General features: G+C 46.7%; 2 protein-coding genes across 15 annotated transcripts in view; one reads left to right on the top strand and one right to left on the bottom strand.

The window, feature by feature from the left end:
- LOC122875202 (transcription initiation factor TFIID subunit 4-like) overlaps window positions 1–6277 on the bottom strand; it is a 33479-nt gene extending 27202 nt beyond the window's left edge. The window contains exons 1-6 of one of the 2 annotated variants that reach the window (XM_044194077.1): window positions 5004–6277; window positions 3134–3300; window positions 2326–2400; window positions 807–995; window positions 537–659; window positions 365–454 (exon numbers count right to left, since the gene is read on the bottom strand). In XM_044194077.1, the coding sequence (XP_044050012.1) occupies window positions 365–454; window positions 537–659; window positions 807–995; window positions 2326–2400; window positions 3134–3300; window positions 5004–6195 (1836 nt within the window). In that variant the 5' untranslated portion in view covers window positions 6196–6277. Of the gene's footprint in view, window positions 1–364; window positions 455–536; window positions 660–806; window positions 999–2325; window positions 2401–3133; window positions 3301–5003 lie in introns of both variants that reach the window. The other variant, XM_044194076.1, reaches the window with a different exon arrangement.
- Window positions 6278–7726: 1449 nt separating this feature from the next.
- On the top strand, window positions 7727–19808 carry lsm14aa (LSM14A mRNA processing body assembly factor a). 13 transcript variants are annotated; one of them, XM_044194080.1, is made up of 10 exons: window positions 7727–8081; window positions 9710–9873; window positions 9975–10134; window positions 11499–11831; window positions 13088–13168; window positions 13701–13883; window positions 14194–14377; window positions 14908–14946; window positions 16004–16244; window positions 17043–19808. In XM_044194080.1, the coding sequence occupies exons 1-10, from the start codon at window positions 7961–7963 to the stop codon at window positions 17061–17063; spliced, it is 1527 nt and encodes a 508-aa protein (XP_044050015.1). In that variant the 5' UTR covers window positions 7727–7960; the 3' UTR covers window positions 17064–19808. The 13 variants fall into 13 exon arrangements, with proteins under 13 accessions (XP_044050015.1, XP_044050014.1, XP_044050021.1 ...); XM_044194079.1 differs by having other exon boundaries at window positions 7729–8081; window positions 17040–19808; XM_044194086.1 differs by having other exon boundaries at window positions 7732–8081; window positions 11499–11702; window positions 17040–19808.
- Window positions 19809–20077: the final 269 nt, after the last annotated feature.

Below are 20077 nucleotides of genomic sequence, written 5' to 3'. Positions count from 1 at the left end.
AGCTAACTGCTGCAGTAGTAACAGCAGCCGTAATAAGTACTGACAATAATGCTACTCTTAGTCCTACTAGTCAGAGCAGCAGCGGTAACACTGTACTAACAGTAGTTACAGTACTTCTACCACATGGAGCTGAAGAAGTTAAAGCTGAAACTGAATAAAATGAAACACTGCCAAGTTTCAGTTTCTCAGTTGTGAAGATTTGCTGATTTCTATGTTTTATATGATAGTAAATGAATCATCTTTGGATTTTGGACTGCTGATCTTTTTAGACATCAACTTGGGCTTTAGGAAAGCGTAATGGTCCTATTTCAGTACTTTCTGACCTTTAATAGTACAGTTTATAGTAGCAGTAGTACTGCAGTACCTTGAGGAAGGGGATGAGGTAGGGCTGCGGGGAGGACTTCAGCTCAGCCTGCAGCCGAGTGGTGAACTCCTCAGGCTCGATCTTAGCATCCTGAACAAACACAACGCTCGTCAGACTCAGTTACACAGCACATGAAATCGCTGGATGAACCTGGAGGAATGGAGCAGCTTACGAGCAGGTCCTGCACCAGGGCCTTCACATTCTTGGAGGTATCTGGGGAGGGGGAATTGTGGGACGCCAGCTTGATCAGCGTGGCGAGGAAGTTCTTGCATTTCTTCACGTTTTCTTGCATCTCCTGTTGGGGATGAAGGCGTTAAAAACCAACCACACCACTGATGAGTCAGGCAGCTACTTTCAGAAGTATCCTATTACTTTTCTAACTTTCTGCTTTCTGTCACTCTCTCTGCTCTGTAAACAGTCTGTGAATGTAACTCGAGCCCACCTGGGACACCACGTTGACTCTGCCAGGGGGCGTGGCGGTGGGAGTGGGCGTCGTGCCGGTCAGGGGCGTGGACGGGACACCGGCAGGCTTGGCGACAGGCGTCCCCCCCGCCGTTATCACTGTCTGGGCCTTCTGAGGGGCGGTCATCTTCACCGACACCGCTGCAGCGCCGGGGGCCACCGTGATGGCCTTCTGGGAAACGACAAACACCGTCAGGGAGAGAAAGCACCACCAGACAAACTCTATTTCACTTTCATCCATTACTACAGTCATTTCTTAACGATGGAGGCTTTGCCCAGAGGGATCTTTTGGTCCAAACCACTTTATCGTGTTGTATTTATTTGCTTTTTTAAAGTCGATGCTGCTGAATAACGAGCCTGGATGAAGGAAACTCGGCGCTGGAAGTGGGAACTTTCCTACGTTGTAGAGTGTAGATTACTGAGACCACCGGGGTCACTTGGTGCGATTACATCCTCCAGAATTATTTGAAGGATCTGGAAAACAGCTACAGGTCCGGATTTGACGGACTGGGTGAATGTGATGCAGAGAGAGCACGGTGTCAGCCCGTGGTCCTCCTGGGACATGTCTTGGACCGATATAAAGATCGACGGAGCGCCGTTTAGATTTCAGTCGTAGCCAAAAGCTGCGACATGTTTTCTTTTCATTTGATTTTTTATTGTGGCCTCTGGGTCTCTCTCTTCCTCTGTGCTTCTTATTTTCATTTACCTAACTGAGTTTTTACTTGTGTTTATTCCTGTAACCCTGAAGTGACATGAAGGTTTTCTTGCTGCCGCGCACCAACCGCTTCTTGTAAAATCTCCTAACAGAAGTCACATGGACCTAAAAGTAGTTTGTTTGATAAGTTAGTCAGTTTCTCTGCCCGCCCATCAGACAGACAGTGCTGCAGAGAGGAAAGCAACACATGTTGAGACAACATGTTTTTTAAAATGCTTGAAAGACTTCTGACAATAAGGTGCGATAATCTCAGCTGAAGCATCACTGACGTCTGCTCTAAACAGTGTTCAGAAGTTTGAATGCATCTTAGGATGAGTTTTATTTTTAATATTCCAATAATTCCAGTCGGCCTGTCGGGCGTCCACACGAACGCTGAAACGGGTTTTTCCTGCTGGAATCGTTCCTGATTCAGTGGAAGTGAACAGGAGCAATCGTTACAGTGATCAACAACTGTTTCGGTGTTCACGTGTTGTTTTAAGACATTAGAAAAAGTGCGACCCTGTCCCTGTCCGTTTTTGAAAAAGAGACATCTACTGTTTATTAATAAAATGATTTTATCACCATCCGGAAAGTTTCTTTCATACTGGGCGTTGGAACAGCACAAGGCTCTGTGTTGGTGTGGGCGTATTCATTACAAGAAACATAATTAATTGATCTGCCAGGAATGTGCGCTTTCGTGCATTTGACTGGCCAACGCAGCACCTCGCAGAGCTAACGTTGCTGTGAACGCAGCCTGAGTGGAGCACAGCGAAGGAAACAGAGGAGGAGGAGACAGGAAACACACCTGTACAGTGGTGGTGGAGGGAGACTGAACCATTCTGGTCTGAGCGGGGGAGGCCAGGCGGACGGTCTGAGGAGCCTGCAGACAACAGGGAGGGAGGAAAGATGATGTTTGTAACGGCAAAGCATCATGGGAAATCTCATTAGAAGCACTTCCATCTGCAAAGGTCATGTAAGGACACAAAAGACCAAACTTTTGGGAAACTGTCTCGTTCACCAGGAAAATCACATCCATCGGTTTGTAACCTGACATTATTTTCTTGAATTTCCTCTCTGGTTTGGCATATTTCACACTCGGGCAGCAACTGACGCTTATTTTCACTATCGATTAATCTGATTATTACTGATTAATTGCTTGGATTAGAAAATGACCCCAAATTATGTCATGTAAACAATATTTGTACAGCGGTGCTGCAGAGCGGAGCGTCCTCCCTCACAGAGGATCTCTGGTCGAGTTCAGACTCACGAACCAACAACAGACAGGTTTACTTCTGTTCGGCCGTCACGTTTCTCAGAATGAACATTAATCAGCGACTGATCGGAGCTGCGGCCGGAGACGTTCGTCTTTCCAACCGAGAAGCTGCTCCCTGAATGTTTCCTGCTCCCCTCTAATGATAATGAGTCACAGCTTAGTGAATCTGTGCATTTTGTAAAAATGTTAATAATATATTATATATAAATACTTTTCACATTCACACTCTGAGTTTCACTCTCAGATGCAGTAAAAGCTGCGACGGCAGCAGGCTGAGGTGGATAAAACGCAGTGAAGACACGCCCAGAGGACCACGGACCCTGATGAGTTCCAGACCCACCGTGTTGGCAGTGGTGACCCGGATGGTGGCCCCGGCCGTCGGCGTCGCAGGTCTCTGGGTGATGTTGGCCACCGCTTGGCCCTGCTGCGTCTTGGCCTGAGCCTGGGCCAGAACCTGCTGAGGGACCATCACCAGCTGACCCGTCTCCGTCCGGACCAGAACCATACCTGGAGGACGAGGAAACAGTCGTCAGTACCTTCATCTGACAGAAACGAGCGTCTGTCTAACCTGAAACGAAAAGCAAGTTTGTCATTTTGATTACGAAAATGATTCTTCGATTATCAAAATAGCTGCAGATTCATTTTCTGTCGATCGACTAATCAATGGATCGACTAATTGTTGCTGTTTCGTTACAGCCACGTTGACAAGGACGTCCTGGTTCAGCTAACGAGTCGGTGCTTCTTGCTCAGCAGCAGCAGAGTGCGGAGCTGAACCATTATCGAGGCCAGAAATCTGGCGGTAAACAGCACGATCGCGATTTTCGTCCAACGTTCCGGAAATATTAGAGAGTAAACACCGTATAGCAGAATTACGTCACGCCGCGTTCGACTTGGATTTGATTGGATTGTCTGTTCTTTTCTCGTTAATCGATCAGTAGTTCGGTCGGTAAAATGTCAGAAAACAGAGGCCAAGGTTCAGATTTCTGCTTAACATTCATTTTTACAACGCAGAACATTTGCAACACGCACAGACTGTAATGAAGCGACGGAGCTCTGCAGTAATGACAGTGATCCTAAAAACTAGCTGTGAGAGAATCTGGTGTCCTGCGCTGATGAAGTCTGCTGATAGCAGCGACGGCAACAGACGCATCGGCTTATTTCCCGTCACGCGGCATCAGTCTGTCCGCCCGCGTGGCGAAGGCGTCGATCATCAGCTCGACTCCTCCATCTGCAGCGAGCAACGAACAAGAAATGGCCACGAACTTCTTTCCCGTCTCCATCGTTTTGGTTTGTGCGTCCTGTTCTGACCGGCTGGGTCGAAGCTACGGCCGCAACTCCTGATTGTTTTCATCATCAATCGATTCATCTGCCGATTATTTTCTCAACTAACTGATGTCAGCAAAGCGTCCCAGTCCAAGCGGACGTCCTCTGACATCTTGTTTCGTCCGAGCATCCGAGAAGCTGGAACCTGGGAATGTTTGCTTAAAAATGACGACTGAAACAGTTATTGGATAACGAAAACAGTCGCCAATTAATTCTCTGTTGATCGACTAATCAATGAACGGACTTTCAGCTGTGGTCTAGCGGCAGTCACACCGAGATGCAGCCGCCGGTGGACGAGTCTCAGAAAGATCTGCCGTTTCAGACCGACGGCCGAAGACTCGACCGCGTTTCTGTCACGACTGTGACTCCGGCCCGAAACCTTCAGTCCCAGCTGGTTCCTCTCGCGTGTCACGGAGCGCCGCGTCCGATTTACACACGTAAATATCCAGCGGCGTTTGAGCGTTCACGTCACTTCCTGCTGGCCTGAAGGATTTTCCAGGATCCTCGAAGACTCTTCGAACATCTGGAGGAGAAACGTTCTGTCTGCTGCAACATGAACCAGATTTCTAACACGTTTCTCCGGTTGTGACAGAGACGGCAGCAGGAAATGACATGTTGAATGCTAAATATGTTTGACTCGTACAACGGGAACCAAAGATCTCGTATCGGTTATATTTTGTTTCTTTCTAGTGTTTTATACTTTCATACAAAACGCCATTTTGGGCTGCCTGGAAAGGAAATCCAGTCACAGCAGGAAGTGATGTTAAACCTCAAACATCTCCGGATATCTACGTTTAGGAGAACGCTTAGCTCTGTGGCGGCGACGCGAGAGGCAACAGGTGGCTCGTCAGGTGAGGTGAACCCGTGGCACCCCTGCGTGTGCTCACCGGGAGGCATGCTGAACCCGGGGGGCAGCTGGATGGTGGTCTGCTGCTGAGGCCGGACAGCCAGAGGAGGCTGAGGAGCGGCCGCTCTGGTCGAGCTCGCCACCAGCCCCGGTCTCTGCTGCTGGATGGAGGTGGCCACCATAGGAGCGCCCGGCGGCCTCACCACAGCCACCGCAGGCTGGCCCACTCCGTTCACCGCAGGCTTCAGCCCGGCAGCGGCCAGGGCCACAGTAGCCGTACTGGTCCCGGTCTGAGCGTGGCTGATGGGGGACTGGGCGGCGGGCGGAGGGGTGCTCGTCAGGATGACGGAGTTTCCGGAAACGGGCTGGCTGGGCACCAACATCTTGGTGTGCATCAGAGGGTTGCTGTGGTTCACGACCTGAGAGCTGGAGGCTGAGGGGGAGGGGGCACCCGGGACCACCAGCTGGGCCCCCTTAGGGTCTACCCCGTTCTGGGCCACGCTGGCCACCGGGCTGGGGTGCCTCTGCAAAGTCACAGCGGGGGACGCCGCCGGGGACTGAGGTACTGGAAAACTAGGCTGAGAAGCCATGGAGGCGACGATAGCGGAGCCGCCGGCGCTGACAGCACTTATAACAGTGTTGGCCCCGGCCGGAGGGGGGGCCGCGGGGGAGTTCACCAACTTCACGGCTCCAGAGTTGCCGTTTAAACTTTGTAATCCGGGAGAAGCGGTCCTGATAGCCGCCTCCGCCGCGGGGGCGATGAGGGCGCTGGGAGCCGCGCTCGGACCCGGGACGGCAGCCCGGTGGAAGCTAGCAGCCGCGGACTGAGTGTTCAAAGTTGCGGGTCCCGGTACGGAGGAAGCCGCGGGAGGAGATGCTCCGACTGCTTGCAGACCGGCTCCGGCGGTTATCACGGCCCCGGCGGCGGCAGAGGAGGTAGAGGAGGTGGCGGTTTTGCCGGAGAGCGGCTCATTAGCGCCGGGTTCCTGGTTTAACCCCGCTTTTGGATGCCCTTGTTGCGGCTGCTCCAGAGACCCCACTTGATCGCGCACTTTCCCTGAGAACTGGCTGGCCGCCGGCGGAGCTCCCTCCCGTTTCCCGTCGGAATATGAAGCAGCGGGAGCCTTTCGGTCGCCCAGTTGTGATTCCAGAGAGCCAACTAAGTCGCTAACTGCTTTCTCATCCACCTCATTGAAGAGCATGTCCTCCAGTGGGTCGGAGGCTCCCGCCATCTTTGATGTTGGACCGTTGTGCAAATCGTATTTTAGAATGTACGCATGCGCGGAGGATCCGTGTTGTTTTCGAGCATAGAAACGGAGGAAGTAGATCTGACCGGCTGAGCCTGCAGGTGGAGGTGCGACTCACCTCCACCTGCAGCCGCAGCTGAGCCTGAAGCTGCTTCGTCTCATTCTCCATCTGCTCAGATGGAAACACGCGCTGCTCCTCGTGGTCTCACAGCAAGTTCACTGAACAATAATAATAATAATAATAATAATAATAATAATAATAATAATAATAATAATAATAATAATACAATAATAATAATAATAATAATAATAAATAATAATAATAATAATAATAATAATAATAATCATTAGTTGCAGCCATGAAATGGAGCATTTGTTAAGTGATATATTTATTTATCAATTTATTGATTTATTTTTGTCAAACTAGGATTTCAAAGGTCAAAAATGAACTTTCACCCAACTTAAAATGTCTTTGTTAGAAGCATTTTGACCTAAAATAGCCCCTGACAACATGCTTTTATTATTAAGGGAAACAGAGCAAATAATAGTAATAATAGTTTGATGGTTTGAACATACTTGTACTTGAGTATTTCCATTTTACTCTACTCTGTACAGCTGTCGCTAGCCTACTGGTTATTTTAAAGATCAATACTGCAGTGTTACAGATTAAACCAGCAGTGAATAAAAGTCAGTCAACGTTAGTTTCACTGTGTACACTTTTCTGCTAATACTTATGTACTTCTACATGAGGACAATGTGAATGTAGGACTTTTAATGTGTTTTAACTTCGGGGTATTGCTGCTGTTGCTGTCTAATGAAGGTGGAAGCCGGAGAGGACACAGTGATATTTGGAGTTCAGTGATCTTGGTGTTTTCTTACAGCCACGTTGCTCAGAGCTGCTGAGGTCAGAAGAACGACTCTGATGAAAACGACCTGGTTATCCTGAGCCAACGAGCTGAGTCAGCTGTGCTGAATCCTGACACGATGAGCCTAAAACACGGAGAGCAGAAACTGAAGCCTGTTGCACGCGTGACAGTTTAAAGGTTTGGGATTCTCCAGGCTGGCAGCGACCACGAGCTGATGTTTGTTTTTTAACATAATGAAGTATTTGTGGCAAACATTTGTGACCTCTTTGTTCTTAAAGAATAATGACCAAGATATGAACAACTCGTCAGTGCCACACTGACTGTTTGTATAATGATACATATACATATAGGCAGATACCAATATCTCTGTGCTGAAATCCATAATATCAGCCATGCCGATGCATCAGTCGGTATATTTCTGAAACGTCAGTATAATTCTCCTAATATGTTCTTCTTCACTGGTAATATATTCATCTAACTGTCTTATATTACACTTGTATTTTCTGTTAATGTGATCTCAGCGGTTTAAATGCTGTAGGCCTGAAAACGCGTGTTGACGCTTACAGCAGCGTCAACGCGCACACGGCGACATGGCCGATGACGTCGCTGCGCTGCACGCGCGGGTCGTGTCGCTCTTCTACGCTGCACAGCTCTGGATCTCACGGCGGAGCGTAAACGCGCGATATTACGATTTCCCGTTAGCCCCCGCGCTCACAGCCATTCGATGGAGGATGAGGTAGCCATGTTGTAGCGGTGAGAGGAGCGAGTTGGTGGAAAAGCACAAACCGGAGACATTTGGCGGAGAATCTGTTCTGTTAGCCACGCGGTTCGGAGGAGCCGTCCATCCTGTTCCCTGTTCGGACCGCCGAGTTGTAGAAGACACCATGAGCGGCGGGACGCCATACCTCGGCAGCAAAATCAGCCTCATTTCGAAGGCCGAGATTCGCTACGAAGGAATCCTCTACACTATTGACACCGAGAACTCGACTGTCGCACTTGCTAAAGGTAACGCAGCTAGTCGGCTAATGCTACGTTAACTTCAGCTAGCATTAGTTCCGGTTGTTAGCGCGGTCTCTGTTCATACTTTCTGAATAAAGATTCAATGTGATTTTGGTGCCAGACGGACGCGCAGGTTTAATCCAGAGCCGCGACGCGAACAAATCAACAACGTTAGCCGTGTGGCTAGCGTTAGTTTGCTAGCAGAAGCTAACAGGTTAATGCTAGCGTTACCAATATCAAGCAGTACGCTAGGATGCTAAAACATTCGTCAGTAAAGCTAACGGCAACGTTACGAAGAACTTTATTGCAGGAACGAAAACAATCGCTTAAAGACAAGGTTTTAATGAGCCTTAAAGCTGTGGAGGCAGAATATGTTAATCGGTGTTTGCAACATGAGTCAGCTTTCCAACTTGACAGCTAACGTTAGCACGATGGCTAGCTGCACGTAAGCAGTGTGACATGTTAGTGCAAACCGAAGAGAAACGCTCCCCGGTTCCCGGTTTCGTTTCCAGACGAAGCGGCTTAAGTGGCCGAACACCTGACGTCATTCCGCGAGCGCTCGTCTCACCTGTAACAGATCATGACGACAAACTGTTTAATGAAACGTCATTAGGATGTGGAACTTTTATCTATGTGTGTGTGTGTGTGTGTACATATACTGTATATCAGATTAGTTTGCAGGTCAAGCTTCTCTGTGACACAGTCTGTGCAGGTAGGCAGTTACCTGTTTTCATTAGAGCTCAAACTATTGGTCCATCAGTTGATAGATTTGTCACGTGACCATAAACTGAATATCTTTGGGTTTTAGACAGTTGGTCAGACGAAACAAGACGTCAGCTGTGCTTTGGGAAATTGCAATGGTTGCTCCTGATAATTTTCTGACGTGCTCATATATATATATATATATATATATATATATTGCTGCTACTAACAATACTCTTTCTAATCTACCCCCCCCAATCATGTCTTCAAATGTCAACAGTCCAAAACCCAAAGATATTGATTTTATTATCATAAAAGAAGAAGAAAATATCCACAATGAAGACACTGAGATTTTTGTTTTTTTTGTTTAAAACAGTTAACCAAATGATTAATCGAATATTTAAGTTTAAGAATTAAATTTAGAAAAACTAACAGCTCTGTGACTAAAGCTGGTTTGGCTGCGTCTTTGAGAACACGAGAGCATCACGGATTCATGACGCCAGTCGCTGACGTGCTACTGCTTGCATTTTATACTGTAGTGCAACAATTCACCAGGCGGTCGCCTTAATTGAACATGCCTCGGGATAGATATTGTACAGTCTCACGCTGACATTGACCGAAGATGATTTGATTAGACGCGTCTCGCGCAGCGTGCCATGCAGCGAACCTGTGAGATCGCTGTTACTGACCGTGTGTTAGCAGCCTGAAAGGAACGAATCCCCATCGGCCTCAAAGTAACTTAATTCTTTAAAATCTGCACAAATATATCGGAAAGTAACTTGGCAATATCAAATGAGCACCAAAAAGCGCACATTAAATATAAAAAAGTTACTTGGTGAAGTGAATATTGCTATATGTTGTTGACATTCCCCACCACTAAATTAGCCGTCCTTTGACCTGTGATGCTAACTGAGCTGGTTCCTCCTCGTTAGTGCGGTCCTTTGGCACAGAGGACCGCCCCACCGACAGGCCCATCCCGCCTCGAGATGACACCTTCGAGTACATCATCTTCAGAGGCAGCGACATCAAGGACCTGACTGTGTGTGAGCCGCCTAAACCTACGTGCTCCCTTCCTCAGGACCCTGCTATTGTCCAGGTACATCTTCACACAAACTCGTGGAACCTGATGGGATGTTTGGTGTTACAAGCTTTTCTGGTTCACAGTGTAACGTTAACCTTCTCTGTTTTCCTCCGCAGTCGTCCATGAGCTCCAGCTCCTCGTCTTCTGCTGCCGCTGCCCCGACCCCGTTCCAGTCGGCCGGTTCCTATGGCCTCTTCAACCGGGCTCCAGTTCCTGCCTACAACCAGTTCAGCGCCAGCCCCCTGGTTTCCCCTCAGTTTGGACCAGTTGGTGTTGGTAAGCACAACAGTTTGGGTCGTCGTAGAGGCTCGAGTACATCACATTTCTTGTGATACGGCTTGTTCTTCGGCCTGTTTTATGGGCCTAACTATAACAGACACACTGTGGGAGCAGGGACTCAGTTGGGCATGATATCCAAGGGTTCAGGGTCCCTCCATGGCTCTTGTACCACGTAAAGCATGCCATAGAAACCGAGGAGGGAGTGATTCATGGCGTCAGTGTGGCTTAAAACGGTCGAGGCCTTCGCTTTCCTCCTCTACATGTATAGTAACGATGCTTAGGTGTTCCTAGGGTACAGTGACATGAATATTGTGTAACTGAATATAACCTTCACTGAGGGGTTGGTGGATTTAATAAGCAACAGCAAGTGTACATCTATTGCTTATAGTGTTAAAGTTCTGTGTCAGGTGCCTCCGCTCACACTTTAAATGAACACATCCGCATAAACAAGCGATGCATGCTGCTCCCTAACCTCTTCACCCCACCCCTCCCCACCGTAGACGAGGGCTGGGCGATATATCGACTTTATTCCAATATTAATTAATGTGCGATATAGCAGATGACCATATCGTCATATTTGAGTTTTCAGTGTTTCCGCTAATCGCCGCTGAGGGGTAGTTACGTTACTGCAGTCAGCCATAAAGTGTCAGCTGAGCTCAGGCTGCAGTGTAACAGTCACTGGACGGCTGTGTGTTGTGTTTGCTGCCACGGAAAATAAATAAAAAGTCCCCGTTTATGAAACGTTACTGCGGCGTCTGCTAGCTAGTTAGCAGCTAACTTTGAGTTGATCAGTCGGGAGCAACTCCACTGTGAAGAGTTGAAGAAGTAGCACCGTCACATAAACTTTTTATTTATTTTCTGTGGCAGCAAACGCAACACACAGCCGTCCTGTAGCTGTTACACTGCAGCCTGAGCTCAGCTGACACTTTATGGCTGACTGCAGTAACGTCAGGGAAAGACTCACTTTCACAGCAACACCGCTGGTTACCCACAAGGCCGCCTTCCTTAAAGGGGAGGCTCGGCCGGTAGCGCAGGTGCAGTTAGGCTGTGGGTGAGTTGTTTAGTAAAAGCTTGTAAGAGCACCTGTTGGTGTCGAAGTCATTCGGTGCCACGTTTCGATCGGTTTGATAGGCGACGTCATTAACAACAAGCCTCCTCCACACGCGGATCAGCTGCTGTGAAAACGGACTCGTGTGTGTGAAGGGAAAAGGTGAGCAGATTGAAGGTTTGTGAGTAAACGCTGGAGAATCATGTAGAATTAAAAAGGTGACATAAGAAACGGGGTAAATAAAGGTTGATTGGGTTCAGTCACTGTGAGCGGCGCGTACCACTAACCCCGATCTGTCCTGGTTTCCCCCCAGGCCGCAGCAGCCCCAGCCTGGACCCTCTGCGGAAGAGCCCCACCCTGGAGCAGGTGATCCAAACCGCCCCGTCGGCCCCGACCGCCACCGCTCCGGCCCCCGGCCTGGGACGCAGGAGCCCCCCCCACGGTCGCACGGCCCCCTCCGCCGCCGGTCAGAACAGCCAGAAGGTCCAGCACCAGGATGGCGTGGACACAAGGAGGGGTGAGACTGTCAGGGGAGGCCGCAGCAGCCAGGGCTGGTCTGCACCCCGAACCATCTCCGCCTCTAACATCAGTGCTGTAGATAGGGCTTCCACTGCAGGGCTTACCCACTCTGTCTTTAGCCACTCAGGTGAGACCTCGGGCCGGAGAGCAGCACACTGGTGACCTGTGCTGCTGTCGTATACGGAGTTATATTTACGCCTCATTCCTGAGCGCACAGTGGACATTTTAAACACAGAAAAATGCAAAAATAATTATGTAATTTGAGCGAACAAATGTATTCTGAGCTCTATAAATCGATTTGGGCTATTATCCACATAAGTGGGCAATGATAATCTCTTTAACTCAGTTTTACTAATTTTCCCTTTCAGTGTTACTGCCGTGTTCACAAATCTCTGGGAAAATGGAAACTTTAAAAGACATGAAATATAGCAGAAAGTCTGTAGTGTACAGTCTCAGTAATGTACAGTTACTTTAAAAAAACAGCTTTAACTGTGCCAGTAAACCTTTGTTGGGCGGAGTACGCTCCATCTCATTTTGGTGGTAAATGATAATTAGTAAGTTAGTTAGCTGTATAAACATTAGACTCAACCCTACGCTTACATTTGCACTTGTGCTGCTGACATAAATAAAATAAAAAGAGGCACAGTTCCGTCTTTTTAAAGGAGCTACATTAATGATTATAAAGCCTTGGCTGTGTAGCCGACTAGCTTTGTTAGCTACTGCATATATGGCAGAAGTTAGCTAGCAACCTACAAGCTAATAAAGTACAGACTAACTTACAAACAGAATTTAATAAAGGTCCATCAAACTATTTATGTAACCAAAACTGTATAAACTACTTCGGTGCAGCTGTGGAGGCGTTTACCTCTCCCAGCGTTACTTCCCTAGTAACAATAATCCTACTAGCAGCCGGATTGCACACAAAACAGCCAATCAGAAATGACCTTTTGTGTCACACTGTAACACGGTTAAGCGAGCGTGCAGACAAACCTGCGGCAGAGATGTTCAGAGGAAATGAGCGTGAGTGAAAGAGGTTATCATTGTGCACTTTTACAGATAAACTCATTTATCGAGGACCAAATGGATGGTTTTGCCCAAATTTGATTTTCCTTTGCATAAATATAATTTATGTACTTGCAGAAAACTTTCTCCGGTGCTCTGAATGTCGCAGGGCGGCTCAGGAAGGAGGCACAAATAAAACTCCACAGTCATGTAGTAAAGAGTCTTTGCAACTTTGTGTGATTTGTTAACATTTTGTTCCAGAGGTCCCACATTTGAAACCGTTGTGCCTTTGTCTGAAGGTAGGAGACTAGTTCCTCCAGGGCTGTTTTCTCTCTGACTGTTGACGTTGTTTTGGGAGACTAAAAGACTCTGCTATTCCAGGCACAGACGTCCCGAAAGCCCCCAAACCAGAGTCTGAGCAGGCGCGAGGTGAAGGCAGGGATGCCAGTAAACGTTCCACAGGTTAAACCCTCCTCTGCTCTGAAACCATCCTCAACAGCCCATTCAGACTCTGCATGCCTGTCAAGCTTTCCTTTCGGACAGCGGAGCCCATACACTCATCCTCTGCAACCGCTCGACCCTCATCATCCCTCTTTGACGTGTTTTTCTTTGCTGGTGAACATGTGTGCAGATTGACATGCTGTTCATGTCAATGGACTCGAGGCGATGAGACACGTCTTCGCGTTTTCAGACGGTGTTTTCATGCTCGGTGAAAACCTGAGAATGCTACCTGAATGATTTACTGCATTTCCTCCGTGTTTGATGTGGATTTTATTTCTGTAGTTGACTTGTGTAAAGCTAACACGAAACCTAGCTGTTATTTTATGGCTCTTTGCCGACTCATTCTGAAAGACTGAGAACTTCTGCCATAGTGGATGTGTGCTTTGGTTTACTACCTCATGTGTTGCCATGTAACTTGTTTACTGGTGTGTTTGTTCTGCACTACCTCCTTTTTGTTATGACAACTAACGTATTCTTAATTTTTGTTATTTAGTGGTTGCTGGTGCACCGGCTAACCGGCGTGGGCGAGGGGGCGGACACCGCGGCAGAGGGCGCTTCAACGTTCGCCGAGACGGACCCATGAAGTTTGAGAAAGACTTTGACTTTGAGAGCGCCAACGCCCAGTTCAACAAGGAGGAGATCGACAGAGAGTTTCAGAGCAAGCTGAAGTTGAAAGGTATTTGCTGCTTTGACCAAATCCTATATGAACCAATGTTTTTAGCCATGTTAGCTGCATGGCTCTATGATGTTAATGTCCGGCCGGCCGACATCACCTCAACACCCCCACACCTTTCCTTTTTACCTGCACGAAACCTCAGTGTGGTCCTTTGGTAAATAAGAACAAACACAATGTGACCGTTTGTGTTTTGCCTAAAAGAAGGGCCGCGGTAAATATCCTCCCCAAGTCTTGTCTGCTCATAGTTCACTCTCAGCTGAGCTTGTTGTCATGGCAGAAGTGTGACTGTGTTCGTTATCTCGTCACTCAGACGAGAAGACGGAGAAAGCGGTGAACGGAGAGGAAAAGGGCGACTCAGGCGTGGAAACCCAGAACAGCGAGGGTAACGCTGACGAGGAGGGCGACCCGCTCGGCCCCAACTGCTACTACGACAAGTCCAAGTCTTTCTTCGACAACATCTCCTGTGACGACACCAGGTACGAGTCCCGGCCTGAGTGAGTCCCAGTCAGCCACTTTGTGTAAATGAATGTGGTCTTAAAGGTCCAGCGTGGAGCGTTTAGCGGCCTCTAGTGGTGAAACTGCAGTTTGCAGCCATGTGAACACCGCTCGCCTCGCCCTCCCCTTCCAGGCGTGCAGGAGAAACTCTGCCCTCTCTACTCTAGAGCTGGTTAGTTTGTCCGTTCTGGGCTGCTGTAGAAACATGGCGGTGCAACATGGCGGCCTCCGTGGAAGGGGACCCGCTCCCTCTGTAGATATAAAGGCTGATTCTAAAGTAGCGAAAACACAACGCTTCTTATTTTCAGGTGATTAAACACTGATGAAAACACACTTATGAATATTATATTTCTGCCGACAGCTGCTCCTAAATGTGACACGCTGGAGCCTTTAAGTAGAAGCTTGCTGACAGAAGAATAAAGCTTTACATCACACATGTCGTTGTCTTTTAACAGATGTCACTGTGTACGTACTTCCATGACCTTCCGCTGTAACCACACGACTGTGTTGTCTGTTTTCTTTTCACCAGGAAAGCAAATGACAAGTCTGGAGGCTCAGTTTTCCCAAGGTAAGTGTTCGTCTTGTAAACTTTTCCATAGCGGTGTTCTGGCAGGAGGGATTCACTGTAATTGGACAGTTTGTTTGTAGTTACATTAACAGGCTACTGTACAGATGACCAGGAGGAGGCTTACTGCACTGTGTATCTGGAGTTAGGTTTATATTCGTGGATTGACTTTAAGGTGGTGTTCAGCCCTGATGCGTAGTTTCTGGGGAGGCGCGTCACCGAGCCGCTGCCACAGACTCGGGAGTGTAAGCTGGCTTAATAAGGATTGTTTCTGTGTAGGTTTTGAACTAAATAATAAAAGCTAAACGATGTTTTCTGAAGCGGTATCTGTCGAATACTCGGACCGGTGGCATCTGACACCGACTGACGTGGTGTTATTTTTGGAACCTAAAATTTTCATCTTTGCATTTGGTCAGTACTGGAAAATAAATTGCATTGTTTAATTTAAATGATATTATAAAGAGTAGGGTCTAAACCTGCTCGATGGGATAAGTGCAATGAGATAACCTCTGTTATGAATTTGTGCTTGTTAATAAAATTGAATTGTCAGCTGAAACAAACTGCACTCACTACACTTATGGATAAATGAACGTTTCTAAAGGGACACTCCGCCAACTTTACTACATAAAAAGTTGTATAACGTGTTCTGTGGCTCTGAAGGGAGTTTGCCAAGTCTGAAAATACCACCTGTATCACTCCTGGTGACGTCATAGTGATGTCATCAGGGTTATCTCGGTGGGCTCTGAGAGTTTTTAACATACAGCCTGCGTTACAGAAGTACAGCCCTGAGAATCTGTCTGTGTTACCAGTAACGTCGTTTCCGTCCCTGCGACGGGAACCTAGTAAACCGGTTCAGACTGGCGTCTCTGAATGGGAATATTCCACTAACTGGTTTATTCGTGGAAGCAGGTCGACTTCAGGGTATCGAGGCTGACTTGATTCTGACCGTAACGATGTCGCTCTGCGTGTCATCGGTTCCGCAGCTCTGCGTGACGAAGGACATTTTTAACAGCCGCCTGTAGCCGCTCTTCATCACCTCCTCTGTTCTCTCCTCCTGCAGGGAGCGGAGGCAGACCTGGGCGGAGGAGAGGAGGATGAACGCCGAGACGTTCGGCATCCCTCTTCGTCAGGGCCGAGGACGCGGGGGTTACCGTGGACGTGGCGGCATGGGCTTCCGTGGAGGTCGGGGTCGTTCGGCCAGCCGAGGGTCCTTCGGGCCGCCGCAGGGAGGCAGCGGCTTCAGGGGAGGATACCGAGGAAACCAGGCTGGCCGCGAGTTTGCCGACTTATCAGCATACAGGGTAAAAGTTAATTTACGTGCTTTAAGTGGAGGCTATTTTCATGCTTACGTTGCAACATGAGATGATAAATGGACCAGTAGCTCTTTTTATATAGGCACATTTAAAGTTTTATTATATTAACATGCAGTCTCGAAGAAGTTAAATTCAATTTAAAGGCTCATACCAGAGATTTTATGTGTTTGAGCCCATTCACTACATTTTGAACCTTTTTGTAAACCATGCTGGTATGCTTCGGAAATTTAAATGTATTTCCACGTGTTTCTGTACGGTATGAAAGTCTGGAGGCTGACTCTGTAAAATGACCTAGTCACGTATGAGCAGCTGTGGTTCAGGTGTGTCCCCGGCTCCGTCGGAGACCTGGGGTCTCGAGGACAGAATTACTTTTCTCTGATGTAACAAACACTGTAAACAGGGGCCAATAGATAAATTGACTGTAGGTGTAATTTACTAACTGGAAAAAAGATGCCAATGTTTAGTGTGAAGTTACTCGTTGCTCCAAAACCAAAGGATATTCACTTTAAAATCTAAGTATGATAAATGGCCTGAACAATTCATCGATGATTAATCGATTAAACCCTAAAATTAGGTTTTCAGAGCACTGTTGGGTACTGTTGTAAGATTTTATCTGACTCAAAATACTCACTGATCTTCAAAATATTTATTTATTTAGAAATCAAGGTAAATAAAAGTCTTGGAATTCAGGCGCTTGCTTGGTGAAGATGTGATGTTTAAAGTTTCCCACGTTTTTAATTCGAAGTGTCTGTTGTTGTCTCTGTTTGTGTCCTTTTCTTCCAGAAGGACAACAAAGTGGCTGCGTAGTCTCAATGGGAGGAAGATTCTGCAGAAAGGTGGAACTTCTTCACCGGAAGACGAATAGTTTGGGTTATTTTGTCGACTAAAATCATGAAGATTGTCTACTAGTTGTATATTTGTCACCAGCACTGGGGTAGACTGCCTGAACACAACGATGGAAACAACGACGACGACGCAGTTTATCAGAAAAACATTTTTAAGAAAGTCCAGATCTCTTCAAAATAATGTCCAGGTGGCTGAAATAATTATGTATAAATGTCATATTTCAGAGGGGTGTGAGTAAATTAATTTGTTTTTCAAGGATCTTCCCGGCCCCTTTCCTAAACCTGTATTTGATGATATTTTGTTAGCTGTCGAGGGTCGTCCACAGGAGATGTTGGACTCGCTGACAGAGCTTTATTCTTCAGCACCAAAACAGCCCACAGGGTCTCCGTCACACCTTTCTAACATGTATTTTTCTACTATTACATAGATCTCATCCTGTTACCTAGTCGGCCCGCTCACTGTCGCACCTCCCCGCCCGTCTGCAGTCACGGTGCTCGTGATTCTCCGCTTTTCTGCCGCTTTCTTTTCTTTCGCAGTCGGCCTTTAAGTGTTAACAGTGTAGAAGGTGTTTCCTCACTAGGTGTCACATTTTAACATTAGCGTAGGGAGCTGGTGGTAGGCGTCAGCACGTGTACTCGACTGGTTTTGTGGTAGTTTTTGCTCCCAGTCCACGAGCTAGCTCGGCCTGGGACGCAGATGGATCAGAGGTCACGTTTCAGATGCTTTCTCTTGATCTTTTCCGCTTATTTTTCTGTGATTTATTTCATTCATGAGTCGCTGGTCCCTAAAGGTGCTTTTTTTGCAGTTTGCTTCAGTTAGTTAGAGCTGCGGTGTAATCCACGCAGACGAGGACTAAACTCTATCTTAACTAGCTTAAAGCTTCCCAGCAGACGGGCCTGATGACTGTGGAAGATTTAAAACGCAAAGTAAAACAAATCAAATTAAGTAAAATACGAAACACATTTTTATATGCATTTACTTTCAGTGTGTCCATTTGCTGTCATAATGCAATGAAAAGAACAGTCGTTCAGCATTTTGTCTTTAATAACTGAATGAATGGTTTTTGGTCGAGCTGCCAGCGCTGAATACAGAGCTCTGTTTTCATGAGGTGAGAGGAGCTTTTGAGCTCAAAAGACAACGTCGTAGTAATAATAATAATAATAATAAACGTAGTAATAAATCATCTGAAATATAATACACCTCTTCACTTTGCTTTCTGTGATTTCATTTTAATGTGGCATGAAAAACTTAATGTCACAACTACAAACAATTCAGTTATTAAAGACAAAAAGCTAAATTGTCTGTTTACCATGTTTTTCACCGATTTATGACGAAACATAATGTTGTTGTATTTCACTTTATTTCTTGATTTGTTTTGATTTCGGCCATTTTAAATCTTCCGTAGCTGAAGCAGTTTGCACTTTTCTAAGAGGTTATTCCAGATATTATTACTCATTCATACAGCGTGTATGTCTAGTTGTTTGTCGGGCTGCTTCATGAGACACACTAATTTATACTGCTCTACATTCAGCGTCTTCGGGCTGTAAACACAAGCCATAGGCTCGCCGGGTCTCGTTTAATCCACCTGTTACAGTCAAACTCCACCGTCACTTTTTAAAACGATGCCGCTCGCTTTGTCCCGCGGCACTGCACGGCGGTCGACGGCCCGCTGAAGCTACAGGAAGTGATGTCAACTCTAAATAGGAAACAAAAGACTACAAAAACAAGCTAGCTGTGCTCGTGTAGCAACATAGTTTTCTAGCAATATTCAAACTTGTTTTTGAGGTCATGAAGGATCGGGTCTGAGTCATGATCTTGACACCTGGCCTGGCCTGGCGTGATTTAAGTATTTAAACTCTTTCGGTGGTTTTTTGATCTGATTTGGCAGAAATGTAGAGAGTTGCACTTAATGCGGAGCAGATGAGAAGTAATGCTGTTTTCTGTTAATCTGTCCTGAGATTGAACTGGTTACAAATGCAGACGGAGTTCAGGAACGCCGTTCTTCACAGACCTGGGTCGAACGCCGTCGACAAAGACGGCTCAGTCGATTTGGTTTGGGTTCACTTTCGTCGGGAGAAAGTTGGCGAAACTGACCTTCAGTTACTTTCCAGCTCATTTTCTTCAGAGTGTCTTGGGCACTCGCAGTTTAAAACGCACCAAAGTTAAATGAAGATCGTTGCTGACCCAGGCCTGTGTCCGTAAAGTTGTTTTTGAACGACGTCTGCTTCGCGGCTTCGGCTCCAGAACGAGAGCGTCCCCAGATGATTGTGAAAAGATGTCTGACATGCAAAGCTACCTTTAAAGCACTTTAAATGTGCTCAGGAAATGTAGAGAAAATAGTTTTTCTTGATTCGCCTTAATGCTAGAGAGTAACGGCTAACGTCACATCCAACATTAGAGAAATGAAGCGAGAGATTGGAGACTTTGTTTAGTGTTGCACACTGACTTTTAAAAACCTCGATAAATGCAATTGAACGTCAGTATGTTTCCTCACTGTTACAGCAGCTGTCGCTTTGCATTAAGGCACTGAAACCCATCTGTTTACTCCGTGTGGGAGCTTTGTTGGATTCAACAAGAAAAGCTGCAGTTCAGACAGATCCTGGAGTGTTTCGCCACAATAAATTCTTATATTAGCAGTCAAATGATGTGTTATAAAACTCAAAGTAAAATAAAAACATTAATAAAAAGATCATTCATTTTGCAAAACCTTTCGATCTCCTTATTTTGGCTGTAATGACGAGTCAGAGAGTGGATTTCTGTTTTACCAAAGCGCCGCCGTTCGATCTCACGGCTCCTTTTGTTACGAAGTGACGACGAGATGGAAAATGTTGAAGTGGGATACAAATTAATCATGAGGCTGACAAAAAACAAAAGAATCCATTTTAAAATCAATAATTCATCATTTTAAGCTCCGGCGTGTCACATTCAGGAGCAGCTGTCGGCAGAAATATAATTATAGTGTGTTTTCATTAATG

Source organism: Siniperca chuatsi, linkage group LG4 (genome assembly GCF_020085105.1).
Source record: "Siniperca chuatsi isolate FFG_IHB_CAS linkage group LG4, ASM2008510v1, whole genome shotgun sequence".
NCBI lineage: Eukaryota > Metazoa > Chordata > Actinopteri > Centrarchiformes > Sinipercidae > Siniperca > Siniperca chuatsi.
Note: the sequence above shows the minus strand (reverse complement) of the source record. Positions and strands in the feature narration are given on the sequence as shown.